Genomic DNA, 17,391 nt, shown 5'->3' with positions numbered 1-17,391 from the left:
TGCAGATACTGCTATCGAGGAGGAGTGTGATATTCTGAATGAAATAAATATAGTGAGAGAGGAAGTATTAAGGGGTTTAGCAGCTTTGAAAGTAGATAAGTCCCCAGGCCCGGATGAAATGCATCCCAGGCGGTTGAGCGAAGTAAAAGAGGAAATAGCAAAGTCTTTGACCATCATTTTCCAGTCCTTTTTGGATCTGGGCATTGTGCCGGACAATTGGAGAACTGCTAATGCAGTACCCTTGTTTAACAAGTGAGAAAGGGATAGGCTGAGTAATTACAGGTCTGTCAGCCTAACCTCAGTGGTGGGAAAGTTATTGGAAAAAATCCTGAAAGATGGGATAAATCTCCATTTGGAAAGGCAAGGATTAATTAGGGACATTCAGCACATATTTGTTCAGGGAAGATCGTGTTTGACTAACCTGATTGAATTTTTTGAGGAGATAACCAAGAGGATTGATGAGGGTAGTGCGTATGATGTAGTATATATGGACTTTAGCAAAGCTTTTGATAAGGTCCCTCATGGTAGACTGGTCATGAAGGTTAAAGCCCATGGGATACAGGGCAAAGTGTCAAGTTGGATCCAAAATTGGCTTGGAGGGAGGAAGCAAAGGGTAATGATTGATGTTTTTGTGACTGGAAGGATGTTTCCAGTGGGGTTCCACAGGGCTCAGTACTGGGACCCTTGCTCTTTGTGGTATATATCAACGATTTAGATTTGAATATAGGGAGTACGAGTACGAGTAAGAAGTTTGCAGACGATACTAAAATTGGCTATGTGGTTGATAATGAAGAGGAAAGTCATGGGCTGCAGGAGGATATCAATCTACTGGTCAGGTGGGCAGAACAGTGGCAAATGGAATTTAATTCCGAGAAGTGTGAGGTGATGCGCTTTGAGAGGGCGAATAAGGAAGCGGTAGGCCACTTAATAGTGGGTGGATGAACAAAGGGACCTTGGAGTGCTTGTCCACAGAACTCTTTTGGGAGGAAACTAAAACATTAAATCTTTAAATCGTGCCCCCCCCCCCCCCCGATCTGGGGGATGCACCAAACATTTACAAGGACTTTTTTTTTGTTTTTGTTTTTTTGGGCACTAAAATCATTTTTTTTTCTCCTAGTGCCCCATATAAAAGGGGAGGGGGACACTAAAAACACCGGCAATTAAAACAAATGAAACTTTAAAACTTAAAATCAAATTAAAATTTGGTTGCCGGGGGTGACGATGCACTCCAGTCCCTCCGGCGCCCACCTCTCGCGGAAGGCCGCGAGCATACCGGTGGACACCGCGTACTCCATCTCCAAGGACACCCTGGCGCGGATGTACGCGCGGAAGAGAGGCAGGCAGTCAGGCTGAATGACCCCCTCGACCGCCCGCTGCCTGGATCGGCTGATGGCACCCTTGGCCGTGCCCAGGAGCAGTCCTATGAGGAGGCCCTCGGACCTACCCGCTCCCCTCCGCACAGGGTGCCCAAAGATCAGGAGTGTGGGACTGAAGTGCAGCCAGAATTTCAGGAGCAGCCCCTTTAAATAATAAAACAGGGGCTGCAATCTCATGCATTCAATAAAAACATGGAACACGGACTCTTCCAGACTGCAGAAATTGCAGGTGGCCTGGGAGCTCGTGAACCGGCTTAAAAATTTATTGCATGGCACTGCTCCGTGCACCACCCTCCAGGCCAAGTCCCCTATAAATAGTGGGAGGACTCCCGCGTAGAGTGCCCTCCATCGGGGACCCCCGCCTCCTCCGGACGGCAAGATGGTACGCCATGGCGTGTCCAGACGGCAGGCGAGGATGGCAAAGTTGACAGTGCGCAGGAGCAGCCCGTACAGGAAACCCCTCCGCGCGGAACTGAAAGGCACGGAGGGGATTTCCTCGAGGGGGCTCAAGTTGTGAGGCGCCGGCTCCCGAGGGAGGTTCCGGGGTTTGGCGCCGATGAGGAATTCTGTCCGGATTGGGGTCAGTTCGGACGGGATCTCCCCACGTGCTTGAGCCTCCTCGACACACCTGAGTCGGGGCCCAGAGCTGTTTTTAGCGACTCGATGGCATCGGCCGCGCGGCGGACGTTGGCGGAATTTAGGCGCCGCGCCAGCGTGTCTGGCGCCATCCAGCCCGCTCCTCTGCCATCGAGCAGGTCCCTGACCCTGGTCACCTCACCAGCCACAGCCCTCTCGTCCGACCGCCACCTGAAATCTCGGTCGTGGAGGTACGGATTCCCGAGCAGCGGCTCCTGCAGGACAGCTGCCACTCCAGCCGGTGGAGAGCTGCGCTTGGTGGAGACTTTGTTCCAGACCCTGGTGAGTTCCTTGTAAAAGACAGGCAGCTCCTGGAAGGCGGTCCTGACGCCCCCCCCCCCCAAGCTCACAAACAGGAGCTGCGTGTCGTAGTTGAGGCCGTGCTGCTGGCGGAAGAAATACGTCACCAGAGCACGCCACCTAGGAGGGGGCTCGACGTAAAGGTATCTCTGCAGGGTCTGAAGACGGAAAGTTGCGAGCTGGGTGCTGACGTACACCAACGACTGACCGCCCTCCCCAAGCGGGAGACTCAAGACCGCGGCAGAGACCCAGTGCTTCCTGTTGTTCCAGAAGAAGTCCACCAGCTTCTTCTGTATCTTGGTGACAAACGCAGGGGGAGGGGTCAAACTGACCAGCCGGTACCACAACATGGCGGCCACCAGCTGGTTTAGACTAGCGCTCGACCCCTGTAGGACAGCACTCGGAGCAGTCCTGTCCAGCGCCCTAGGCGAGCGGTGACCTTGGCCTCCAGCTCTTGCCAGTTCGCCGGCCAGGCTTCCTCGTCTGGGCTAAGGTAGACTCCCAGATAGACGAGATGGGTCGTGCTCCAGGCAAAAGGCCTGAGCTCCTCCGGCAGGGAGTCCACCCGCCACTGACCCACCAGGAGTCCGGAACATTTCTCCCAGTTGATCCTGGCGGAGGATGTGGCCGAGTAAATCTCCTGACACTCTCGCATCCTCCGCAGGTCAGCGGGATCCTCTACCGCGAGGAGCACATCATCGGCTAAGCCGAGAGGACGACCTCCACGCCCGGCCCTTGCAGAGCCAGTCCCGTCCGCAGGAGGCGCAGGAAAGGCTCCACACAGATGGCATATAACTGGCCGGACATGAGGCATCCCTGGCGCACTCCTCTCCCAAAGCGAAGGGGCGCCGTCAAGGACCCGTTAACCTTTATCAGACACTCCGCGGCTACAAAAGTCAGATCTGGGCGACGAAATGCGTCCCGAACCCGAAAGCGCGCAGAGTCCCGAACAGATAGTCGTGATCCACCCTGTCGAACGCCTTCTCTTGGTCGAGAGATAGGAAGGCGACCGACAGACCAGCCTCCTGGGAATGATGGATGAGGTCCCGGACCAGATGGATGTTATCGTGGATTGTCCGGCCCGGGACCGTGTAGGACTGGTCGGGGTGGATCATGTGGTCCAGCACGGCGCCAAGGCGAGCAGACATCGCCCTGGCGAAGATTTTGTAGTCCGTGCTGAGGAGGGAGACCGGGCACCAGTTCTTAAGGAGGCGGAGATCGCCCTTCTTCGGCAGCAGGATGATGACTGCCCTGCGCCAAGAGAGGGGTATCTCCCCGGTCACCAGACTTTCCCCCAGGACCCGCGCGTAGTCACCCCCCAGGACGTCCCAGAACGCCCTGTGGAACTCCACGGTCAGCCCATCCAGCCCCGGGGCTTTTCCCCTCGAGAGCCGGTTGGGGGCGTCGGTCAGCTCCGCCAGGCTTAGCGGAGCCTCCAGATTTTCGGCGCCCTCCGGGCTGACCTTCGACAGGTCCTCCCACAAAACTCTACGCGCTTCCTCGCTGGACGGCTCCGGAGAGAACAGAGCCACGTAATATTCACGGGCCCTGTTGTTGACGCCCTCCGGATCCGAGACGAGAGAGCTGTCGTCGGCCAGCAGCGTCAAGAGCTGCTTACGGACAATCTGTCTTTTTTCCAGCGAGTAGAAGAAGGGGGAGCCGCGGTCCAGATCTCGCAGGAACCGGATCCGCGACCTCACGAACGCGCCTCGGGACCCGACGAGCTGCAGGTCCTTCAGCACGTCCTTCTTCGCTTCGTACACCATCCGCAGGGCCGGGTCCTCGACGACTTGACCGAGACGGGATTCCAGGTCGAGCATCTCTTTTTCTAGGCACCCAACCCTGGCCGCCCGCCTCTTGGTCGACCCCCTCGCGTACTCTTGACAGAAGACGCGGACGTGAGCCTTGCCCACGTCCCACCATAGCCTCAAGGAGGGGAAGCCCCCCTGCTTCCTTCTCCAGTCGGCCCAGAAATGACGGAACGAGTCCTGGAACCGCACGTCCTCCAGCAGCTGGTTGTTAAAATGCCAGTACGCGGACCCCATCCTCGCGCGGAGCGAAGCGAGCTCCGCCCACACCAGGTGGTGGTCCAAACACGGCACCGGCCGCATGGAGGCCGCCGGGACACAGGAAACGTACGCCCGAGACACGTAAAGGCGGTCGACTCTGGACCATCCTACTCCAGGCCTCACCCAAGTAAAGGCGCTGGAGTCGGGATGGAGATTTCGCCAGACGTTCACCAAGTCGAAGGACCCGACCAGGTCCCTCAACTTCTCCATCACCGTTATGCTCTGCGGGGCACTGGAGCGGTCCCTCGCCTCGAGGGTGCATTTAAAATCCCCCCCGAGGACAATGCAGTCGACGGAGCCAAGAAGAGCAGACACTTCTTCGAAGAAGCGCGTTTGCTGCGGGCCGGGCTGAGGGGCGTACACGTTCACGAGATGGAGCGGCACATCCCCAAGGCGAACCGTCACATGCAGCAAGCGGCCTGGCATGGGCTCCTCGACCCCCAAGATCTCCGGCTGAAAATACGGGGCCAACAAGATGGCCACCCCACAAGAAGTGGTAGTGAGGTGGCTCATGCGGACCTCTCCTTGCCATTCCAGGAGCCACGTGGCTTCGTCTCCCGCAACGGTCTGGGTTTCTTGCAGGAAGCACACCGCATATTTCCCCTCCTGCAGGAGCGAAAAATTGTTAAATCTATGGTGTGCCTCTCTGCCACCGTTGATGTTGAGGCTGGCTATGGTTATCTTCATGACAAAAGCACAGTGCAATCTCTACCTAACCTATTGTGGGGGGTGGGGGGGTGGGGAAGAGAGAGTGGAGTCGTTTGTTGACCTCCACTCCTTCAGCAGCCCAGCGAGGAACCCTTTGAGGCGGCGCAGCTCAAGGCCTTGCGTCTTTGATAAGGGCCCGCCCGCGGCCATGGTTTTAGCGGCGGCGCGCACGGACGCGACGAGTAGCCCCGGCTCGGACCATCTTTCCCGGGCCAGATGAGTTCGGTTGCGGCGACCCTGGCTCTGGACCAAAAAGTCCCGGAGTTCCTTTGCAGGAATGAGGGGGGACTCAGCGGCGGGCACGAGGAGATCCACCGCCTCACTGGCGATAGTCTCGAGATTTTCTCCCTCATCCCCCACCGAGTCCCCGTCCCCCTCCGGGAGGTCGCCGCCAGCAGCCGGCCCGTCGACCGCACGAGGTACGGCAAATGGCCCAGCCGCTCCATCCGACCCTGGCTCTGCCCCGATCCCACCCCCAGGATCGTCGGCAGAGGAGTCTCCACTGGGCTCTTTTAAAAGTGGTGCTGGGTCAGGAAGTGACAGCGGAAGAGGTTCCTCCTCAGCCCCAGGAACCGGGGAACACGGAGAGACGTGGCCAAGTAATGTTCCAGGTCCTCCAAGTACCTCAGCTCCAAAGTCGGGGGCGAGGGTTGTTGTTCTTCCCCCTCCCCGCCGCCATCCCCCGGCCCAGCATGTACAGAATCGTTAAAATTATTCATAATTTCCGTTTCTTCCGGGCCGAGCGACACCCGGGGGAAGTTGGTTAATAGCTGGGCGGGCTCAGGTTCGGCCTTTTTGGCCCCGCCCGCCTCAGTCCCCGGGACGCTCGACCTGGCGGCAATGCATTCCTCCGCTGGCCCCACGCCCCCCCACGACAGGTAGATCTTCCACGCCATCCCCGGGAGGCAGAGGTTGGGCAGCCTTGACTGTCTCACCCTCCCCGGGGACAGATTCCTCCTGCCTACGGCGCAGTTTGGGGGCGCTGGTGGGGGACGCGGCGGGCACCGACTCCTCCGCGGAGGGATGTTGTTCCCCCTCCGCCTCATTGGAGCGGCGCCTCCTTTTGTTCCTGGGGGGGGCGCGCGGAGGCAGGGAGACCTCCATGTCTGCCGAGGCCTCCCGTTCCACCCCCCCCCCTTTTTCTTTTCTTGCCCGCGCCCGAGCCCCTGTGATACTGGTCAAGGGCTCGGGCACGGGCTCAGGGCACCCCGCGCTTGCCGATGTCAGGGTTGGGCTGAGCGCGGTGTTCAAGCTGTCTGGCGCACTGAGGGGACCCGCCTTGAGATGTTTCGCCTTCCTCCGCGCCTTCCTTCCGATCGGACGCTCTCCCTCCCCCCCGCCGGAGGCCGTGAAAACAAAGGCCCCCGACGATGCCCGCGCACCCACAGCTCCCGGCACGTGGACGCTACTAGGGGGAGGGGTGGCGGCGACGCCAGCCTTGGCCGCCTTTGGCGGTTTGGCGGCTTTGGAGGCAGGGCAGTTCTTGCGAACGTGCCCCACCTCCCTGCAGGCATGGCACCGCACGCCGTCCGACATCCAAAAGACGCGGTAGGCAGTCCCCTCGTGCACCACATTAAAATTGCCCTCCGTCGTCTCCTCCCGCGCCAGCCGGACAAAGAGCTGGCGGCGGAAGGAGAACACATGGCGCAGGCTGTTCTCCCTGAGGCCGAGCGGTATGGGGTTGATCCCCGACCTTTCCTCCCCCAGTTGGTGTAGGTGAGGGAGGAGGAGCTCAGCGGGAACAAAGGGCGGGACGTTTGAAATGATGACCCTCTGCGCGGTGGCCTCGAGAGGGTCCACCGGCAGGAATGTCCCGCCCACCGTGAGCCCCTTTTCAAGGGCTAGGGACACCACCCGCTCCGACCCCAGGAAGAACACGGCCTTCCCAGACATCTTGGAGGCTGCGACAATGGCCGAGGGGCCGACTACCCCAGCCATCGCCCGCACGCACTCCTCAATGCTCATTGTGGGGTGAGTGTAGCTCTTGACCCCGTGTTTTTTTGTTATCAGTCTGAATGGTGGCAGGGCAGCAGGAGGCGCCGTGGATGTGGACGCCGCCTGCGCATATGTCTTTGCTGGCCCTGCCACCGGCGTGGATGGGGTCGCCATCACGGGGTCCCTTTAAGGGCTACACCCACCCCAAAGTCACAGGCCTTAATGGTCTTTAATTGGCCTCGTTGGTTTTTTGAGCAGAGGGAGCTCTTAATGGGGCACACCTCTCCCCTAATTAACGAATGGGGAGGGGCCTTGCTCCCTCTGCTCAGTTGTCTTAATTGTTTTTAAAATTAGGAGGAAAGGGCTCAGAGAGGGGAGATACAGAGATAGAGAGGGAGAGATAGAGAGGGGGGGGTGGGAAAGAGGGAAGCTGTGAGGGCAGGTCTCCCCTCACAGCAATGGGTGGGTGTTTCTTGGGGTGCACTCCCCAGATGGCAAAAAACAGTCTTTGTAGAATGGTCTTCGGGTGGGGGGGAGAAGATGTCTTCACCTGGGGTAGCTGGAGCCACCCAGGCACACACTCCCAACGATGTTTAATAGGGTAATTAGTACTACTTCAGCCAGGTAGCTCCAGCTATCCCAGGCTAGGCAATGGGGGAGGGGTGCTTCAGTGATGTGTGGGGCCTAGCTGTAAGCAAGACCCCCACACACACTTCCACACACACACCCCGCGATGTTCCGGCCCTCAAGTTGTCTTCTTTCCTCCCCCCACCGATACAACAAAGTCTTTTGGGGAATGCACCAAAACACACCCACCTGTCGAAGATTGTAGAAACAACTCTCCCTCCTTCCACACTGAATGGTGTTTCCTCAGGTTGTTCTTTTCCCCCTCTCTCCAACTCTCTGTAGTTGTAATAAGTGATAAATTTTCTGCTCTCCTCCTCTCCCTCTGGACATTGAGTTGTAGTAAGCCAGCCCTCTCCTCCTCTTCCTGGGCTGGTCTCAGGGCTCACTCCAGGCCTTCCAGGCAGGAGCAAAGCAGGGAGTTCCTTCTCTCACAACAGCAGAGCTCCAACTGAATAGGCCACGCCTCTAAAGCTCCACCATTGGTCCACAGATTCCCTGAAAGTAGCAGGCCAGGTGGATAAGGTGGTTAAGAAGGCATACGGAATGCTTGCCTTTAAGGGAGGTTATGCTTAAATTGTATAATATTTTGGTTAGGCCACAGCTGGAGTATTGCGTGCAGTTCTCGTCGCCGTATTAGAGGAAGGACGTGATTGCATTAGAGAGGGTGCAGAGGAGATTTACTAAGATGCTGCCTGCAATGGAGAATCTTAGTTATGAGATATTGGATGGATAGGCTGGGTTTGTCCTCATTGAAACAGAGGAGGTTGAGAGGAGACCTCATTGAGGTGTACAAAATATTGAGGGGCCTGGACATAGTGGATAGTAAGGCTCTATTTCCATTGGTGGAGGGGTCTATTATGAGGGGGCATCGTTTTAAGATGGTTGGTGGAAGGATTTGGGGAGGGGGCCGCCTTTACGCAGAGGGTTGTGGGGATCTGGAACTCATTGCCTGGAAGAGTGGTGGATGCAGAAACCCTCACCACTTTTAAGAGGTGGTTGGATGGGCACTTAAAGTGCAGTAACCTGCAAGGTTACAGACCTAGAGCTGGTAATTGGGATTCGACTGGATGACCTTTTGTTGGACGGAGCAGATATAATGGTAAGTACTGCATGGAATAGAATATTGCCAGGGTGATCTCCTGGACTAGTTTTGATCGCCTGGATGGGTCGGAGAGGAATTTTCCCAGATTTTTTCTCCCTATATTGGCCTGGGTTTTTATCTGGTTTTTGTCTCTCCCAGGAAATCACATGGCTCCAGTTGGGTTGGGGTGTAGAATGTTTTAGTATAGGGGTGTCACAGTTGTGGTGAGGCGGACTGGTTGGGGTGGGTGCTCTTTGCCTTTCCGTCATTGTTCATGGGTTTATATGTTGCCTTTAGGGCTGCTGACCAAGGGCTGTGTGGCTCTTTGTCGGCCGGCACGGACACGATGGGTCGAAATGGCCTCCTTCTGCACTGTAAATTTCTATATTTCTATGGATGAATTACTAAGGAAAGGCAATTGCTTGAAGTCAAAAACGAAGTCCTCATATCCTCTCTCTCTGGTTTTAGGTTGGGTAAACCCTGGTACTAGGTAGAGTTGGTACCTTTTTGGCCCATGATTTCATATTCTGAAAATTCCCCAGCCCCAGACGGGACTTTGAACAGTGGGTAGAGCCTGGAGAATGAGTTTGCTGAACAAACTTTCCTGCCAGGTGAACCAACGATTTATTTGTTGTACTTGTAATTTAGTATACTGTATTCGCTACTCACGATGCAGTCTTCTCTACATTGGGGAGACCAAATGCAGATTAGGTGACCGCTTGTGGAACACCTCAATTCAGTCCATATGCGTGACCCCGAGCTTCAGGTTACCGATCGGTTTAATTCTTCGTTTCACTGCCACTCTGACCTCTCGGCCTTCAGCCTCCTCCACTGTTCCAACCAAGCTCACCGTAAACTTGAGGAGCAGAAGCTCATCTTTCGATTAGGCACTTTAGTGCTTTCTGGACTCAACATTGAATTCAACAATTTCAGATCCTAACCTGTGCCCCTATTTTTTTTTAAGATGGCAGCTGTTGATTTTGTCATTCCCATTTACACCTCTTCTCGACTTAACTTTTGTTTCTTTATCTGTCCCATTTGCTTTGCACGTTCATACTTTTTTGTCATTTAATCTCTCCTGTCTTCCATCCTATCACTGACCTTCCCTTTTGTCCTTTCCTCTCCTTCTCTTTCCCTGTCCCTACATTTGCTTAAAATCTATTATCGAACCGAAACGTTCAAAATAACTCTCTCTCTCTCTCCTCAGATGCTGCCTGACCTGCTGAATATTTCCAGCATTTTTTGTTTTTATTTCAGATTTCCAAAATCTGCAATATCTTGCTTTTGTACAAAACATGTCTACTTGGTCACGGATGCCACCACCAGCCGTCCGCCCAGTGTTTTAATTTCAGACTTTTGCCATCAGTGTTCAATTATCAAAACGATACAACCGCCATCCTGCTGTCAGATTGCACAACAGGCGAGGGCAGCACCAGCTTGCTGCAACCAGCCGCTTGCTGCAACCAGCATGCACCGTACCAGCATGCACCGTACCAGCCTGCAGTGACAACACACTCCATTACCAAGATGGCGACCAACCAACAGAGCCGTCCCAGGGACCCGGCAACGAAGTCTTTTCCGATTGGTAGTTGGAAGCCTGATTGGTCAGTTGGATTTCCGGTAGTACCCGATTGGTTCATTCCAAAAGGAGGGAGATTTGATTTTTGTGCCGTTTGAAGGAAGCAGAAAGTGCCCGAGAGAGAGACCGGGGCCCGCGGACCGAGAGAGAGAGAGAGACCGGGGCCCGCGGATCGATCGATCGACCAACCGACCGAGAGAGAGAGAGAGAGAGAGACCGGGGCCCGCGGATCGACCGACCGACCGAGAGAGAGAGAGAGAGACCGGGGCCCGCGGATCGACCGACCGACCGAGAGAGAGAGAGAGAGAGGGAGACCGGGGCCCGCGGACCGAGAGAGAGAGAGAGAGACCGGGGCCCGCGGATCGACCGACCGAGAGAGAGAGAGAGAGACCGGGGCCGGAGTTATTTACCCGATTTCCAAGAACGAGCGGCACTGGTCGCGGTTAAGGCAGGTGCTGATGATTCTCCGAGTCCCTAGCTTTTTAAGGCAGCCGGGTTGCGATGGGAACCGGCTATGGTTTGTTATCAATGCAGGGAGCCCAGATACCGGGGGTTGTCCCTGTGCTCCAGAAAACTGATCAACATAAACATAGAAACATAGAATATAGGTGCAGGCGTAGGCCATTCGGCCCTTCGAGCCTGCACCACCATTCAATAAGATCATGGCTGATCATTCCCTCAGTACTAATTTCCTGCTTTCTCTCCATACCCCTTGATCCCCTTAGCCGTAAGGGCCATATCTAACTTCCCTCTTGAACCCTAACAACCCTGTCTGGCCCTGATCTCTGCTTTTTACGCATTTACTGTGATTAACGATGGCTCTCTGTGCCATGGGGTTTATTATTGAGCAAAGTAGCATTATTGCAATGTCATTTAGCAACATATGGAACATTATTATATGTCCAGTAATGAGCTTGGAGCCCTGCACATCTCTTTAACCAGCAATGCCACCCCGCCTCCTTTTCCTTTCTGTCTATCCTTCCTAAATGTTGAATACCTCTGGATGTTGAGTTCCCAGCCTTGGTCACCCTGGAGCCATGTCTCTGTGATGCCAATTACATCATATCCATTAACTGCTATCTGCACAGTTAATTCGTCTACCTTATTCCGAATACTCCTCGCATTGAGGCACAGAGCCTTCAGGTTTGTCTTTTAACACATTTTGCCCCTTTAGAATTTTGCTGCAATGTGGCCCTTTTTGTTTTTTGCCTTGGTTTTCTCTGCCCTCCACTTTTACTATTCTCCTTTCTATCTTTTGCTTCTGCCTCCATTTTATTTCCCTCCGTCTCCCTGCATGGTTCCCATCCCCCTGCCATATTAGTTTAACTCCTCCCCAACAGCATGAGCAAACACTCCTCCTCAGACATTGGTTCCGTCTTGCCCAAGTGCAGACCGTCCGGGCTAGAATAGACTGGCAAATAATACTTAAAGGGTTGACGGTGGATAGGCAATGGCAAACATTTAAAGATCACATGGATGAACTTCAACAATTGTACATCACTGTCTGGAGTAAACTAAAACGGGGAAGGTGGCTCAACCATGGCTAACAAGGGAAATTAAGGATAGTGTTAAATCCAAGAAAGAGGCATATAAATTGGCCAGAAGAAGCAGCAAACCTGAGGACTGGGAGAAATTTAGAATTGAACAGAGGAGGACTAAGGGTTTAATTAAGAGGGGGAAAATAGAGTACGAGAGGAAGCTTGCCGGGAACTTTAAAACTGACTGCAAAAGCTTCTATAGATATGTGAAGAGAAAAAATTAGTGAAGACAAACGTAGGTCCCTTGCAGACGGATTCAGGTGAACTTATAATGGGCAACAAAGAAATGGCAGACCAATTGAACAAATACTTTGGTTCTGTCTTCACGAAGGAAGACACAAATAACCTTTTGGATGTACTAGGGGACCGAGGGTCTAGTGAGAAGGACGAACTGAAGGATATCCTTATTGGGCGGGAAATTGTGTTCGGGAAATTGATGGGATTGAAGGCCGAAAAATCCCCGGGGCCTGATAGTCTGCATCCCAGAGTACTTAAGAAAGTAGCCCTAGAAATAGTGGATGCATTGGTGATCATTTTCCAACAGTCTATCGACTGGATCAATTCTTATAGACTGGAGGGTTGCGAATGTAACACCACTTTTTTAAAAAAGGAGGGAGGGAGAAAACGGGTAATTATAGACCGGTGAGCCTGACATCAGTAGTGGGGAAAATGTTGGAATCAATCATTAAGGATGAAATAGCAGCGCATTTGAAAAGCAGTGACAGGATCGGTCCAAGTCAGCATGGATTTGTGAAAGGGAAATCATGCTTAACAAATCTTCTAGAATTCTTTGAGGATGTAACTAGTAGAGTGGATAAAGGAGAACCAGTGGATGTGGTGTATTTGGACTTTCAGAAGGCTTTTGACCAGGTCCCACCCAAGAGATTAGTGTGCAAAATTATGGCACATGAGATTGGGGGTAATGTATTGACGTGGATAGAGAACTGGTTGGCAGACAGGAATCAGAGAGTGGGAATAGACGGGTCCTTTTCAGAATGGCAGGCAGTGATTAGTGGGGTACCGCAAGGTTCAGTGCTTGGACCCCAGCTATTTACAATATAGATTAATGATTTGGATGAAGGAATTGAGTGTAATATCTCCAAGTTTGCAGGTGGCAGTGTGAGCTATGAAGAGGATGCTAAGAGGCTGCAGAGTGACTTGGACAGGTTAGGTGAGTGGGCAAATGCATGGCAGATGCAGTATAATGTGGATAAGTGTGAGGTTATCCACTTTGGTGGCAAAAACACGAAGGCAGATTATTATCTGAATGGTGACAGATTAGTAAAAGGGGAGGTGCAACGAGATCTGGGTGTCATGGTACATCAGTCATTGAAAGTAGCTGTACAGGTACAGCAGGCAGTAAAGAAAGCAAATAGCATGTTGGCCTTCATAGCGAGAGGATTTGCATATAGGAGTAGTGGGGTCTTGCTGCAGTTGTACAGGGCCTTGGTAAGTCCACACCTTGAGTATTGTGTGCAGTTTTGGTCTCCTAATCTGAGGAAGGACATTCTTGTTATTGAGGGAGTGTAGCGAAGGTTCACCAGACTGATTCCCGGGATGGCAGGACTGACATCTGAAGAAAGACTGGATCGACTAGGCTTATATTCACTGGAATTTAGAAGAATGAGAGGGGATCTCATAGAAGCATATAAAATTCTGACGGGATTGGACAGGTTAGAAACATAGAAAATAGGTGCAGGAGTAGGCCATTCGGCCCTTCGAGCCTGCACCGCCATTCAATGAGTCCATGGCTGAACATGCAACTTCAGTACCCCATTCCTGCTTTCTCGCCATACCCCTTGATCCCCCTAGTAGTAAGGACTACATCTAACTCCTTTTTGAATATTTTTAGTGAATTGGTCTCAACAACTTTCTGTGGTAGAGAATTCCACAGGTTCACCACTCTCTGGGTGAAGAAGTTTCTCCTCATCTCAGTCCTAAATGGCTTTCCCCTTATCCTTAGACTGTGACCCCTAGTTCTGGACTTCCCCAACATTGGGAACATTCTATAGTTTCCTGCTTTTTGTCTGCCTCCTTTTTTAAATCGTGGTGTTACATTTGCAGTTTTCCAATCTGCTGGGATCACCCCAGAATCCAGAAAACTTTAGTAAATTACAACCAATGCATCCATTATCCCTATCGCTACTTCTCTTAAGGCCCTAAGATGCAAGCCATCAGGTCCAGGGGATTTATCTGCCCTGTGTACCCCCTCCTTAGTGATTGTGATGGTGTAAAGTTCCTCTCCCCTACCATTAGCCCCTTGACTATCCACTATTGGGATATTGTTTGTGTAAAGACTGATACAAAATATTTGTTCAGAATTTCTGCCATCTCCATGTTCCCCATTACTAATTCCCTGGTCTCGTCCTCTAAGGGACCAACATTTACTTTAGCCATTCTTTTCCTTTTTATATACTTATAGAAACTCTTGCTATCTGTTTTTATATTTCGTGCTCGTTTACTTTCATAGTCTACCTTCCCTTTCTTAATCATTTTTTTAGTCATTCTTCGCTGGCTTTTAAAAGCTTCCCAATCTTCTGTCCTCCCACTAGTTTTGGCCACTTTATATGCCCTTGTTTTTAATTGGATACTGTCCTTTATTTCTTTAGTTAGCCACCAATGGCTATCTTTTCTTTTACACCCTTTTCTCCTCACTGGAATATATCTTTCTTGAGAGTTGTGAAATATCTCCTTAAATGTACGCCACTGTTCATCAACCGTCCTACACTTCAATCTATTTTCCCAGTCCACTTTAGCCAACTCTGCCCTCATAACCTTCATAGTCTCCTTTATTTAAGCTTAGTATCCTGGTTTGAGATCCAACTTTCTCACCTTCCATCTGAATTTGAAATTCAATTTTGCTATGATCATTCATTCCAAGGGGATCCTTTACTAGGAGATTGTTTATTAATCCTGTCTCATTACACAGGACCAGATCTAAGATAGCCTGCCCCTTGGTTGGTTCCGTTACATACTGCTCAAGGAACCCGTCCCTTACGCACTCTCTGAACTCTTCCTCAAGACTACCCTGACCAATTTGATTTGTCCAATCAATATGGAGGTTAAAATCACCCATGATTGTTGCTGTTCCTTTTCACAAGCCCCCACTATTTCCTGGTTTATACTCCAACCAACAGAGTTGCTACTGTTAGGGCTCCTATAGCCAACGCCCACCAGTGACATTTTCCCCTTATTATTCCTTATCTCCACCCAAACTGTTTCAACATCCTGATCATTTGAGCCAATATGTTTTCTCACTATTGCAGTGATTCCATCCCTTATCAATAGAGCTCCTATATTCCCTCCACCTCCCGTGTTGTCTTTGCCTCAAATCAAATTATTCAATATCTCAACAACAATGACAACATGTATTTATGTAGCACCTTTAATGTAGTAAAACATCCCAAGGTGCTTCACAGGAGTATTATGAGACAAAACAAAATGCTCTCTAGCCTCCACAGTTCACAAATTTCAGCGAATCAAGAACTCTGCTGCCCAAGTCCTTTTACTACACAAAGACCTGCTCACCTGTCACTCCTATCCTCCACCACATCCACTGACTTCCTGTAGGCCACCAATTAGATTTCAGTATTCTTATCCTTGATTTGAAATCCCTTCGGGTCTGATGACACTTTTTTTCTTGTAAATTCTTCTCTGGCAGGCCAGTCCAGATCTACACCTTCAGTTCTTTTGTTGCCAGGTTGCTTCCTGTCCTTTACCACCTTCATCCCACAGTTGGAGGACAATCTTTCAGCTCCACGCTCTGTTTCAAAGATTCTTCTAAAATGACGTTGTCTTATTATCTCTCTGTCTTAGGTCTTTCACTCTCAATTCCTTTACTTCCTACACACAAGCTCCTCTCCCCTTTTATAAGTGGTCTGATACTTTTTGTATTGACAAAAAATGAAAAGAAAATTGCTAGTTCTGTCCGAGGGGCACAGTTTTTCTTGAAAAGCACTGGGTCAGACAGACTCCTGCTTAAGGTATAAGGAAACCCTACAAAATTGAGTAATTTCTGCTCTAACTCTCCCTGTTCCTTGTCATTCCTCTAATGTGTTTGTATAATTTTGTATTCTTCCATACAGTCAAATGATACCCTTGAGAAGTTTGATGAGGAAATAGTCTCTGAGCATATGTAGAATGAATTGGTCACTAAAATAAACATCTGTAATTCCTCCCTCCCATGACCCCCCCCACCCCCCCATAGAGTTGAGATGGAAACCCTGGAGGAATTTGACCAAGAATATCCAATGAGCAAGATGTTCTGTAAGCGCATGACCAAAGAAGAATTTGAGGCTGAAGCACTGACCTGTACGGAAAAGGCACTGCAGGAATTATTTCACACTATGGATCAGAACCCATTATTGTGTGAGAAAGTGGTGCGCAAACGCAAACAGACCGAACTGGAGAAGGCTGGGTTGAAATCCTTTATTAAGGTACTGTAAGCAACATAAACCATAGAAATAGGGCTCATTGCACTGGAAACCACTCCTTTTTACATTTTCTAACCACAATTCAACTTGCTTTATCCTCTCTTCCATCCTCACTAGTGTTGCTGACAGTGTTGTGTATACAACTAGCCAAGGTAATGCATGCAACGATGGTTACCTGATCAACTCCTAGCAGCTTATGACTTAAAGAAAGACTTACATTTATATAGCGCCTTTCACAACGTCAGCACGTTCCAAAGCACTTTACAACCAATGAAGTACTTTTAGTAATTTAGGAACGTGCGATCGAACTTCGAAAAATGCATAAATCTTAGACTAGATGTCGTCTGCAACTTCTATCTTTGGGTCTTGCACTTTATGCTATTTACTGTTAGATGGAGCTCTCGTCTGGGGTGGCAGATAATATGAGTGAAAGATTACATGGACAAATGTAATAGAAAGAAAGTTATAAGGGCAGGGGTTCATTGCAGCGTGGAATCTGAGCCAGATGTTTAGAGCCCAGGCCTGTCTTGAGGGTAGAGCACCAAACTTACTTTGTGTGCTGGTTTGCCAAAGCTTAAACTATTCCCTTCCAAGCATTAATTGTGCGTCAGGTCAAAGACTGGTAAATGTGAGCACTTTCTTTGCAGGCTAAATTTTTCTCGGCCGTGGATGGTCAGATGAACCGCTGCAATGCTGTTAAAATGGATGAGTTACAAGAAAGACTCCGACATTTGAAGGACGAGATGAGAAAAGTGCAGACGTACGCTTGCGGTAAGACCACCATTCTTAAAGCATGGTCAAAGCGTGTCGGTTGAATGAGGAGACGGGCAGGCAATCGCGAAGCAACCTATGAGTGTATTTGAGGGGATGTGAGTAGTTTCCCTTGCAACTGGCATTTAAGGTTGTTACTTTCTTACTTGGGATCGACAACTGCTGACCTTACATCACTATATAGTAACGTGGAGTGTGAATGTACGGGCAGGATTGAGTTAGCATGCTGCAGATTTTCATGTAATGTGCTGTTACTCTATATTTAATATTCCTTTGTATGGCCAGCCTCCGGCAGTGCATGCAGCTGCTTGTACAGACAAAGGCAAGTATCTACGATG

At 51.0% G+C, this 17,391-nt stretch overlaps 1 protein-coding gene and 1 long non-coding RNA gene across 3 annotated transcripts in view; one reads left to right on the top strand and one right to left on the bottom strand.

Moving 5' to 3' along the window:
- Positions 1-10,765, bottom strand: part of LOC139268851 (uncharacterized) — a 65,589-nt gene extending 54,824 nt beyond the window's left edge. The window contains exon 1 of the long non-coding RNA XR_011594126.1: positions 10,722-10,765. This is a non-coding gene — a long non-coding RNA (uncharacterized lncRNA). The remainder of the gene's footprint in view (positions 1-10,721) is intronic.
- The window catches only part of LOC139268849 (mitochondrial fission regulator 1-like), a 61,070-nt gene continuing 54,043 nt past the window's right edge, over positions 10,365-17,391 (top strand). Inside the window, exons 1-3 of one of the 2 annotated variants that reach the window (XM_070887618.1) lie at positions 10,365-10,759; positions 16,057-16,285; positions 16,930-17,053. In XM_070887618.1, coding sequence (XP_070743719.1) covers positions 16,064-16,285; positions 16,930-17,053 — 346 coding nt within the window. In that variant the 5' untranslated portion in view covers positions 10,365-10,759; positions 16,057-16,063. Of the gene's footprint in view, positions 10,764-16,056; positions 16,286-16,929; positions 17,054-17,391 lie in introns of both variants that reach the window. The other variant, XM_070887617.1, reaches the window with a different exon arrangement.

The sequence above is a fragment of the Pristiophorus japonicus genome, chromosome 8, assembly GCF_044704955.1.
Source record: "Pristiophorus japonicus isolate sPriJap1 chromosome 8, sPriJap1.hap1, whole genome shotgun sequence".
Classification (NCBI taxonomy): domain Eukaryota; kingdom Metazoa; phylum Chordata; class Chondrichthyes; family Pristiophoridae; genus Pristiophorus; species Pristiophorus japonicus.
This window is presented reverse-complemented; position numbering and strand designations above follow the sequence as displayed.